At 36.9% G+C, this 11,936-nt stretch overlaps 1 protein-coding gene across 3 annotated transcripts in view; it reads right to left on the bottom strand.

The window, feature by feature from the left end:
• Positions 1,324–11,936, bottom strand: part of LOC105160162 — a 55,382-nt gene continuing 44,769 nt past the window's right edge. For 2 of the 3 annotated variants that reach the window (XM_020693453.1, XM_011077430.2), the window contains 20 exons: positions 11,824–11,895; positions 11,271–11,735; positions 10,956–11,139; positions 10,611–10,853; positions 10,196–10,511; positions 9,986–10,102; positions 9,512–9,785; positions 9,259–9,372; positions 9,107–9,190; positions 6,249–6,299; positions 5,992–6,171; positions 5,572–5,897; positions 5,129–5,494; positions 4,965–5,028; positions 4,617–4,763; positions 3,197–3,301; positions 3,007–3,117; positions 2,824–2,928; positions 2,463–2,532; positions 1,324–2,335 (listed from right to left, as the gene is read on the bottom strand). In XM_020693453.1, the coding sequence (XP_020549112.1) occupies positions 1,644–2,335; positions 2,463–2,532; positions 2,824–2,928; positions 3,007–3,117; positions 3,197–3,301; positions 4,617–4,763; positions 4,965–5,028; positions 5,129–5,494; positions 5,572–5,897; positions 5,992–6,171; positions 6,249–6,299; positions 9,107–9,190; positions 9,259–9,372; positions 9,512–9,785; positions 9,986–10,102; positions 10,196–10,511; positions 10,611–10,853; positions 10,956–11,139; positions 11,271–11,735; positions 11,824–11,895 (4,086 nt within the window). In that variant the 3' untranslated portion in view covers positions 1,324–1,643. The remainder of the gene's footprint in view (positions 2,336–2,462; positions 2,533–2,823; positions 2,929–3,006; positions 3,118–3,196; positions 3,302–4,616; positions 4,764–4,964; positions 5,029–5,128; positions 5,495–5,571; positions 5,898–5,991; positions 6,172–6,248; positions 6,300–9,106; positions 9,191–9,258; positions 9,373–9,511; positions 9,786–9,985; positions 10,103–10,195; positions 10,512–10,610; positions 10,854–10,955; positions 11,140–11,270; positions 11,736–11,823; positions 11,896–11,936) is intronic. The other variant, XM_011077428.2, reaches the window with a different exon arrangement.

The raw sequence follows: 11,936 nt of genomic DNA, 5'->3' as shown, positions 1-11,936 counted from the left end.
TTTAGAGAGTAAGAGAGGTGTGAGAGACGTTAGAGGGTCTCATGAAGGTGTTTGGAAGTGCCCTCAGTATGGAAGAGTAACCTATATTTATAGGGGGGTCTCCTGTTTCGATAGGGTTGTGAACGTTTCCTCAATTTTCGGTAAAAGTGGATGAAAGCCATTTGGATAAGTCATAATTTGATCTTATCTTCTATTAGAAGTGCTTTTGTATCTTTATCTCCGAATTTTGGGAACTTTTCATCAGCAAAGACTCCTAACCGCTATGAAGTCCTTGGGGCACCTTCCTCCTCAACAAGGAGTCCTTTCCTCCTCTGCTAGAAATCCTAGCCGTCATGGAGTCATAATTGTTAGGAAGTCTTTCCTTATTTACTAAATCTTGGAAGACCCCTCACTTATGAGGTGTCTCAACCGCCAAGGGGGATCCTCCTAGGACTCGTGGTCCAATGTGGTTATTGACGAGATGCTACATAGGATAGTAGGCTACCACGTGTGTGGCTTTTTAGGCCTAATATTTATCGGACTTTTATCATGGTCCGAGTATAGGGGAGGCCTTCAACCTCCTTCCTTTGCCAATGTATTTTCTAGGGAACACCCCCAATACTGCCTATCAAGTGTTCTTTTCGACCTCTTAAGATGTTACAAACCTCTCATTTCTCTTCTTTTTGGATTGCTTGGGTTTCTTTGAACCAGCCTATTTTTTTGCACATCAAACTTGCTATAAATAAATGAATATATATAAATAATAAGTCAGATTAAAAAGGTAATTTTTTGTCATTATAAATATTCTAATAGAGATGTGCGTCTATTTGACTTTTATGTAAAAACTCAAATACCAATTGAAAAATTCAATATTTATGAAAAGGCTCGAGTGCAATTATATTATTTGCAAAAATTCATGTATCAATTTAATAATAACACTAAAACTCAAATAATAAAATAACAATTACTCTATATTTACATATGCATCTTTACAATTAAACCACTTTTTTGAAGAAACATATTTGGTCTTATTATTAGAAAACACATGATGGTATAAATCAATGTTATCTCATAATTTTATATTTACTAATTTATAACTGTGACTTGAGATATTTCTTTTATATCAAGTCACGATACATAAAAGTGTTGAGAGAGAAACAATTTTTAATTTGAAAAATAATACTCAAATTAGGAACACAACTTCATTTCATTTAGAATTAGAATAACTTTTGTATTTGTCTTGATTTACAGTTCAAATATTTGTGCGCGGAAACCACATGCTGTAGCTGCTAGTATTTACATACACATAATTTGTACACAGAAGTTCCAAAAAAGGTGGGGTTCTTTTCGAGGTAACTACTACATTTTATATCATAGAAATATTCAACAGTACGGGTCTTACAATCAGGACAGCCAAACAAAAATCTGTTGAACCAGCATCCAAACATAAATAGCCTAACAAAACTTCATCAATCGTTAAACTCAACCAGGATTCATTTTACTACACTTTGTGGGTGGGGGACGCGATCCCATCAGTGACAAAATTGATTATTCCCACACTACTCAGCATTAGTCATCCATCTTACTCACCTAAGACCAGAAAGACCAGACAATCAACGTAATAGCAACTCAAAGCAAGAATTATGATAGTGTATCTGTATGTCTTACTTGATATTGCTCTGGTGCAGTACGTATACCGAACACCAGCCTTGCTCTTTTCCTCTTTCTATCATACACATCAATACTCTCAAGAACTCATCTGCGTCTTCTGAGCACCTGAACTCTAAGTTGGTTTGAGAAAGAGGGAGCGGATTTTGACATTTGTTCCAGAGCTTTCCCTTTCCCCCATTTCCTCTTTTATGCTGCTGTAGGTTCTGTCTAAATGAAGTATCTGAACCACTCCCCACAATGTGTACAATCTCTCCGTCATTGTCAGCAAGAATTACACTGTCCATTCTAATTTCTGATTGCAACACCCACTTTGGATCAGCAGGCACCCCTTCAAAATTCGGTTTGCCCAAGTCTATTAAACTGGAACAGCTGACAACTAAGATAAGCCTGCTCGTGATCAATACATGTTGACCACATTGCTTAAGTGCCTTGCACATAATCAACGTCTCATCCCTCAGCTTCATATCGGTTTCAGTGAGCACATGTGTTCCAACTGCTTCCTCCCAAGAGTAAGGCTTCAAAGGAGATTCTGCACTCAGAGGCCTTGGTAAACGGACTCTGAAACACCGGTATCCCATCTGATATATCCTACTACGGTTTCTGATACTCTGTGCAGTTTTTCCTGTGACCTCAAGTATACTAGCTGTTGGTCTTGCCACGAGTCCCGTGACACCCAGTGCTATACCTGCAGGGAAAACAAAGTGCAACTAGGACATGGTACCTTAAAAGGTCATGGATAACACCAACTCCAGTAAGTGAATTTGGAATCCACAAAGATAAAGTATAGAAACCCTTTTTCCAAACAGCAGTACCTGAAAGCACTCCTGGTAGGCCATGCTTTTCAGCCCCTTTAATTGGGGACTGGAGTACACCAGTGAGTCCCTAAAATGAAATGACAAAATTTTAACAAATTGTGAACACAGAATGACTTGGGTCACCATCAATAAGAGATACTACAAATAGATCCAGGGAATATCAAACAACTATACTGTAATCACAGCAGCTTGAAATATCTTCGAAGTTTCTCTTAGACAGTAAGAAGTTTATGTGAAGTGTAGTTCACCCATTTAAAATCATGAAAGAGGAACAGAGTTGGTATGTTTAGCTATTTTGAGAGAGGTAAATGTAATTGGCCCTTTTACAAATCAAATCACACAAAAAGATATAAAGCACCTCAAGGAATTCATTGATCACTCCTTTACTTTGTGAAGCCATTCCTTTCTGTTGCCTCTCGATCATACTTGCAGTTTGATCATCAAATGTAAATGCTAAAATGCCCTGCAAGTTGAGATCAAGATCAAATGGGGTAAACTTGTCGATGTGTATACTTTCAAATCTATCTAAAATTTCAGGTACCTTATGTGCAGCTTTGCTGAATTGACTAGTAGCATCACTTATTGCGTAAACTGTATTGCTGAGAAGACTCGTTGTACCTTGGGCCATACCTGTAATAAGTCCAGCTGGGCTCTGGAACAGCAAATGTTTGGTTAAATTATTTTTTCACCTTTTAGGGGAAAAAAGGGGAAATCCATTCTGCATAGTATACCTGGAAAACACTCCAGATAGGAAGGGAGAAAAAGTCTTTGATGCCAAGACTTAAACTCCGCGCAAATCCCACAGGATTTCCTATTAGACCAGCAGAACCAAAAACCTGCAATGGCACACTCCAATGAAAATAGAATTGATTGTGTTGGTGAAAAGCTAACTAGAAGTTCACCAACATTCATCAATAGGTTTAACAGAAATATGCGGTTAAATGTGTTTTTTTTTTTTTTTCAAAAAATAAAGTGCAATATGTGATGCAAAAACAAAACTAATTCTTTCGCCAAAAAAGAACAAAAGGATATTCACAAAAATGCGGTAAACTGAGAGGTTGGAGGATGCTAGAAAATGTTGCAATAAATAACCGAGGTTAAGGTGTAAAGCAATTGTGTGCTTGATATTGTTATTACAGCTCACAATAAAAATTCAAAGCATCAAAATATCAGTAAATAATTTAAAATTGATAAATGTCACTTGATATTGCTATCATTTAAGAAGACTTTTCAGTAACAAGAACGGTAGAACTTAAGATGTCTCCACATATTTCATATTTATTTTGTTAATAGATGTGTTCTGCCTTTTCCCACTGATTTGTACTCTCCACGTGTCAAAATTAAAAAATGTCCCCAAAGTACTAGCATATTCTAATCCATAAGAGTATGTTTTGGTACTTGAGAAGTCTCCAAGTGAGCATTATGGGCGATATCAGGCACATCGGGCAATATTTTTATTATCTCTTCATTTGAACTTATTATATATAGTTATTAAAGTTACAAATGATATTCTAAGCAAAGCAATAACTGAACCACACACAAACCAGAACAAATCAATCCAATATCCAAAGAATTACAAGGCGGTCAAAATGCAGAAAAAGTTTGGAAGGTCAATATCCATCAATAAAAAGATGAATCAATTTTACGAAATGAACTAAAGACAAATGCAAAACAAGAACAATGCAATTATATTGTTAACCCATCTAGAGTGTCACCCAACTAGATACATGTAGTAGATTAGCAATATTCATTTTTGTAATTTACAGTTGTATGCAATAATGGTTAACTAACAGAAGCATGTAAAGTTATAATACATGAAATTGTGCGTAATATATAATTGTTGTCTTAACCTAATATATTTTCTGGGTCTTGACATGTATTACTTTATAGTAAACTCCTAACTATTAGTTATTCCTTCAACAATTAATGATTTAATCCAACTATTTCTTGATAAATGAGAGATGATGGATTATGTCAAACATAGTGACTTTCCAGACCAACAAACTGAAGTAATTGAAAAGAATATATAGTAGCATATGTTACTGTAAAACTAGGTTTTCGGTTATTGAAGTTCTCAACACCAAAAAATGGTCCATGCAAGTATAATGTAAAAGTACACACACCAGGGACAAAATTGATCAAGCAGGTTACCTTGTACATCTCATGTAGAAATTGTCGAGTGTAATGGCTAACAAGGATCTCTTGAATGGATTCCCAACTAGCTATCTGGTGTGAAAGGACCAACTGTTTGAAATGAATTTTTGCACCCTCAACATCAGCAAGAGCCATAAGACCTCTCTGCAGTAATTTATACCATAAGTCAAATGAAATAAAATAGATAAGCAAGAAAATGTACTACAGATAAAATTGGCAATTGAAACAGATTCACAAGAAATCATTCTTATGGTTGAGCTATCATTTGAAACACAGGGCAATAAGTTCACTAATGCACATAATCTAGAGATTATTATTCACCTTCCTTCAACATTCCCAACTTACATGAATAAGAGATTCCCCAGATGTAATAACACCATTCCTAAGGATCCATGGACTGCTTGAAAAGCTGTGAGAAGAAAAATTATTATGCATAAGGAAGAGTTAGTATGAGATCTGCAGTTTCCGTGAGAAAGCATGATGGCTAAGGGAAACAGCTAGCTGCTAACCTCAACGTCAGTTTTATTGGTCCCATATCAAACAGTTCAACATATATTTTCTTCTGCTTCCGTGCTGAAAGTTGAATTTTCTGCCAAGGAGCTCCAATTGGGACCACATGGGGCAGCAAACAGCTTCTTTTGTAATCTTCAGTCAGCAGTGTAGTGCCGGTGCAATTGAGATGTTTCTCATCCAATCTCGTCGAATACTGAGCATTTCTAGTGATCTCCCCAGTGAATTCCACAGAAAAAAACAGACTCTGTGAGAAATCTATATTCTGAAAAACTCTGTTCTGCAACCTCGAAGACGCAGTTTTGCAAAATTCAAACAATCTCAATACAATTTCTTGCTCAATCTCAAGATAAAAATCTGCTATTCTGCAAAAGGGAGCAACTCATCAAGGAGAGATATGGGCACACGAATTCCTTGTCTACTCTTTAGAAATAACACAAACCTGAGGCTAATAGATTCAAATGAAACCAGTGATGTATCCTCGTGTCTCCACTTGGCAACAGCTAAGGAGAACACAGGTTCATGCAAGTTTGAAGAAGCAATTTGACTCGTACTTCCACTGAGGAGTTTTGCACTATTATCTTTAGACTTCATCTGGTTTCCCACACTGCCCTTGTTTACACAGTTGAAGGATAATATTACAGGATATGGTGTTGTATGTAATTGGTTATCAATCTGCAAGGATGCAATTTGAAAGGAGAATTGCTGTTGGTCCAAACTCTGTACAAAGTTAACTTTTGTGTTCTTGGCACATGCAAAGAGTAACTCCTACAAAAAAAACAAAACAAAAAGCAGCAGCCACTATCAATTATTGACATTTTGGTGCAGATTAATTCAAAAGTCACATTTGTTCATAGGATACCTCAGGATGTGCATTCATCAAAGATATTCCAAGGAAGGGAATGTCTATTGATAATCGTTCCTTGTAATTAACAAAAGATTCATACTTCTGAGTTTGTCTTCCTTTATCTTTCAACTGACGAACATGAAGACTCTTCAGATCATTCAAAACATGGTAACTTGAATCGATAATACTGAGAACCTGATTAAGAAATGCAGAATTATTACTAAACCTGAAGCAAATATGATAATTTTATCAGAAAAGTCAGATATACACACCTTTATTGCTCCTTCAGAATGGACAGAAATGAGCAACTTCCTTTCAGGTTTCTGGAAAGACAATTTAAAAGTCTCAGACATCAGGACACTGAAGAAAAACTACTAGACAACCCACCCATAAAATTGTTAGCATTGAAGAAAATTAGCTTTAATGCACGTTTAATGCTTTCATTGTGATGTGAATTTGTCAAGTCCTAGGCTCACAGGTGGGGGCATGGAAGCAAGACCACTTAAACAGGTCTTTTACAACTAATTCACCTTCATGTAAACTGGTTAAGTCAAGCTGCTGTAAGAAGGTATTGTATGCACTTATAAACAAGTCCAAAATGCCTCCAATATAAGTGGGGGTGTCATTCACCTCCAACACAGTTGGATGTGAGATGTCCTCATTGGATTTCTTCCACAACTCAGGACCATTGCAGTACACATCCCGCTGACATCCTGCTCAATATTAACCTCATGTTCGCTATGATACATACTAGGTGCATGGATTGGAGCAGAGAAACAACTTCGATCCCCAGCCCCATGAGCAACTACTCCATCTACATGCTCGCTTTAAGAAAATAGTTAACCTGGTGGCCAGAGTATTAGATTTCAACTCCAATTTCTCCAATTTCTCTCCCAGAATCAATATGGACAGCCACAGAATTGATGGAGAATTTGGTTCAATTTACACTATTCTGACAGCAAATCCATTCGTATTAGAAATATTTGAATGCTATATAAACCTTTGCCTTGGCTAATACTATACCAAGTTGTAAAGTCAGAATTACTGCAGAGTCAGTCAAATATTCTGAATTTATGTCACAAAAAAATTTATTAAGAATTAAAATTAAAAATGCTGCAGGAAAAGGAAAAAGGATTTCAATAATAGCAAGTAAGCATAAAGAATTGTTTGGTAGCATTTAGTTAATGGCATATACCAATACAAACCGGCATGATCAGAAGTAGAAACCTTTATTACAGATCACCAGTAAGGGGTATTATATCTTTTCTGACCGAATATCTACGCTAATTAGGGCAGTGACTCCAATAATTATATAAATTATGCAGAAAGGCATGAAAGCATATTTCAATATAAATATCCTACCCTGGCAATGAATAAGTGACTTGACCATGCTTTACATAGAGTCTGAGGTCAAACAAGAAATTTGACCACTATGATTTATAAGGCATGAACCAACAGAAAGATGGTAAATTCCATAACTATCCCCCGTCACAGTGAAATTGCAAAAAGTTTTGTGTTGAAAATATTGTGTAATAACCCCCTTTGTCTTTCGAAACCTTGCGCAAAGCCCCTTTCTCTCAAGAATTAACAAAAGGTGGATCTCACTAGCCAAATCCAGAGTGGGTTAATTTCTGATTCAAGTTTTATGTTTTAAAGACTACTTAACTGTCGAATTTGTATAAAATATTTTTTAAATTATTAAAAAATATTATATTATTCTTCTAAATTATTACGTGGTATTACACATATTACATGGGTCTCAGTCGACCCAAACCCATTTTCTTCTTCCTATTTCCTTTTTCTTCTTTTAACTTTCATTTTTCTTTTATTTTTTCCCTTCTTTTTCCTCTTTCAACTTCCTTCATGGAATATGGGAGTCAATTTGGCATCTCGGAGATGGAGACGTAAGCGTCCTATCAACGCAGCGTTTAGACACCTACTCGTTAGCCTTTTGTGTACCATATTTGGCAAGAGAGAAACAATAGGAGGTTCGGTGGAACTCTGCAGCAATTCATGGTCATTGCGGCAGTAGCCATGGAGCAGATCAAATGCAGAATTATGAGTCATAAAGTCAATAACATTGCTCCGTATACATTATATAGACTTTGGCGAATACATTGGTTAGAGGACTGAGGTATCAATGGATGCATGTTGTATTTAATCAATGAAATTTACCTTTGTTTGGAAAAAAAAAAAAAACATAATGTTTTGTTTCTATTAAAATTTTTAATGAATTGCCCATTATCCATAAAAAATCTGAAACAGTAAAGACCAAGTTAACAGGGACAAAATCGAATTATTAATGTAATTTATGGCTGAACTAAGCAGTTTTTGGGCCATAAAGGACTGACAAGGGCTCGGGAGAGCGTCACCTGTGGGATAGTTCTTGTAGGTGTATGTGTAATTATGTAAAGTTGAGGGGTGATTTGCATAATTTTATTATACTTCAAGGGGTGTCAATGCAATTATCCCCATTTTTAATCAACTAATTCCATGTAATCCTAAAGCAACCACTTCTAGGCTCATCACTGTCTATTTATTCGTAACTGGTTCATCTGGAAGCCAACTTCAGATGTTCCCACCATAACTTGCTGGCTTGCTTATAGGTTTACGGTGTACCTTTATTAAGTGGATTCTCATCCTTATAGGATTACATCACTTAGTCTTGGATGGTATTTTTTATATTAAGTGGGAACAATTTCCCTTGTTTAGATATTCTATTAATTATGAAAGACACATACAGCAATCCACTAAACCCCTACATGCACATCCCCTACTTTTCTGGAGGGTTCCAACCTTCACATACAAACACAATTAATTGATGAAGGCATTAAGTACTGAGCAGTGCGTTCATAACAAATCAATCAAAGACCATAATGCTAGCATAAGACTCTTATGGAGACTTTCCTCAAAGATTGATTAGTTCAACATCTAGCACATAATTCGACTAAATTCATTTGATTGCACTAACAAATAAAATCCTCAACAAGAATAAGTTCATCAACAACTGAATGATCAATTTGTAAGATCATTAAGAAGAGGTTCTACAAAGATAAAAGTTGAAATCTATGAGAGAAAGTATATCACTTCTCATGATGAAAAAGAATATTAGCATTCATAAAAGTAGTACCTCTGAAGTTGCAGGTAGGTACACAAGTGAATGAGCTGATGCATCATCAATAGCATATGATCCTAAGATACGTTCGCCTGGCACCTGAAAGAAATGCAAGGAGAAATTGAATCCCAAATGTGGCTAGTTAATCTGAACCAAGACTCCCATACCTCAACAGTGAGCCGATGTGGATAGCAGGGTTCATCCCAAGCATAAGGGGAAGATGTATAAGGGTGAATCACTGTCTCAAAAGATTCACATTTCGGCTGATAAACCCGCAATCTCTATAAGTATTGAAAGAGGGAGAATTAATTAGCAAGAATTACGAACTGGATAGAAGTATAGTTTAAAATTATACTCCTCATGCTCCCTCATTCGCACAAACCGATATCACCTCTACCCACAAATAAAAAGTCCACTGACCTCCCTTGAATGGTTGTCAATCCTATATGGCATAAAGCCTGTATCATCATCGGACAAAAGAATCAAGTTTGTCCCAGAGTTCCCACTCGTGCTCCCAACAATCTTTTCTTCACCAACAGAAACATCAGCACTCCGCACTTCTACGCGCATCATGCTGACAGCAGTGGTCATATAGTTGCGCACTTTAACCTGAGTGTCACCCAACTGCTCAGGTAAGAAGCATCCAGACCACTCCCATCCTGGCTCGTCAAAGCGAACAGAAACCAGAAATTCCCTGAAGATAAAAGGAAAAAGAAAAAGAAGAAAAAAAAATCAGGACATTAATCAGGAGCGACCAGAGGTGCACCACACATTAGTCTCCTGCATATTCTGTATGCTGTAAATTTTCACATAAGAATTAGGAACAGATGGGAGGTGTGATACTTAAATTAATCTCGAACCATACTCATTAAAAACTTTAGCAATTTAGAGCACCTTGCTGTATCCATCCACTGAATATAGGAATGTTGACCAGCTCTCAAAAGTAGAGGAAAATCAGTTCCCTTTTGCTTATAACATAAATTCTTGGTGCATGCATTAGCAATCACATATCTGCAAAATTACCACATTTAGTTCACTCGAGGAAAGGGTCCAGAAGTAATAGAGTCCTTGAATAACCAAAACATCATGATATCAAGAAACTACCTTGGTTGGAAAGTGATAATGTTTGTTCTTCCAGAAAATGGTGCAGCCATGGCCGAAACAGATAACATGCACCCAGATGCCATGGATGGTTGGGGAACAAGAACAGTGGTCGAACCGGTTGGTGGGACAAGCGAAAATGGGGCAGACCATGAACGCTTTGGATAATTTTCTAGAACAGAAGGCAGATGCCTACTTAGCTTCACTGTTACTTCCCCAGAATATGAATGGGGATCAGGCGAAAACCAGCAAGCGGTGACCTTTCTGCAACCACTTTCTACAAAATTAGGTGATTCCGGATTTGTTTCACTGGTAGAACCTGGGGAAAAAGTAGATGAACCAAATGATAAAAGAAGGCTTAGCAAAAATCAGTCACATGATTTCTGAAGCAACTGTAGGAGTTAAAATAAAATATCACCTGTAGCAGATAAATTTGAACAGATAAGACCCAGACCATCTTTCTTGTGAATAAGCAGCTTCTGCTCGTCCAAATCATAGCATGAAGGAATAATACAGCTATATCCTTTATTGTCATTGACAGAGTTTGAGAGGTTTAGAGAATATCCAGTACAATTATACAACAAAAATGGAACAGTCATCAATATTTCACGAGCTCCAGATACTGCATCCATCACCTTCTCCATTGTAACAAATAATGGGCCTATATCATGTCAAACAAGCTAGAAAATAAGTTAAAAATATTTATTACATGAGCAGCTGAAATGATATACAGTACGAATGTAAGATTACAATTTCGACATACCATCAGAAAACTCAGGATCAAATCTGATTATTTCAGATGTAGAGAACTTAGTTCCACTGAATTTAGCTTTCTCACTAAATGATTCAACACGTGGATACTTCAGAGTTGAAGGCCTAAATCCATGTATTTGGAGTGTTATCGACAAGTCATGCGAAGAATCAATATTAAAGAAAGGTGTTTCAACCTGAAAATCGGCGACAACAACATTAAATTCAAGACAAAAGTTTCCCCAATAGAAATAAACTTACATAAGCAGATCTAACTATAAACAGGACAGTACTACAATTAGTTTCAAGCTGGCCACATGCACCACACCTCAGATAGAAAGGCAGTACGTGTGACACCAGCATCTTCTAACGTCACAGATATTGACCTCATCAGATAGTTCTTCAACACAAAAGGACTAGTCAACATCACTTGGTACAGAAACCGACTCCGTGGTATCTCCAAATTGTTGGAGGATTGACTATGAACGTTCTGAGATTGTTTACCACTATCAACAGCGACCAGGGAATACACCATCTTTGCTTTACCAACTGGAGGTAGGCACTGACCATTCACAGAAATGCAGCAGCGAAATGCCTCATTGCTTGGATGAGAAGGATAGCAAACGAAGTTACGCAGAAAGCCAATCCTGACATCTTCAGAGATAATACTTGAGATATTATAAGCTTCACTCCATAGGTATGAATCACCAAGAGGACGCCAGCGCATGCAGCCAGCTTCAGCCAAATGCAGAGGGAGTGGAAACTCTTGCCCGGGAAATATTGGGCCTAAAATCTGAAATATTAGGTGTTAGGAACAGTAAAATCAGTACATGGCCATATGAGAGTGGGATGCTAGAAAACCAACTGAATTGTCAGATTACCTTTGGGGACACACCAAAGGGTATATCAAACCGCACTTCAAGAGCCACAGAAGTTGCATTTATAATCACAACCTGAAAGAAAATATCTTCATACAAGCTAGAAGAACCCGAAA

Source organism: Sesamum indicum, linkage group LG4 (assembly GCF_000512975.1).
Source record: "Sesamum indicum cultivar Zhongzhi No. 13 linkage group LG4, S_indicum_v1.0, whole genome shotgun sequence".
Lineage (NCBI taxonomy): Eukaryota > Viridiplantae > Streptophyta > Magnoliopsida > Lamiales > Pedaliaceae > Sesamum > Sesamum indicum.
Note: the sequence above shows the minus strand (reverse complement) of the source record. Positions and strands in the feature narration are given on the sequence as shown.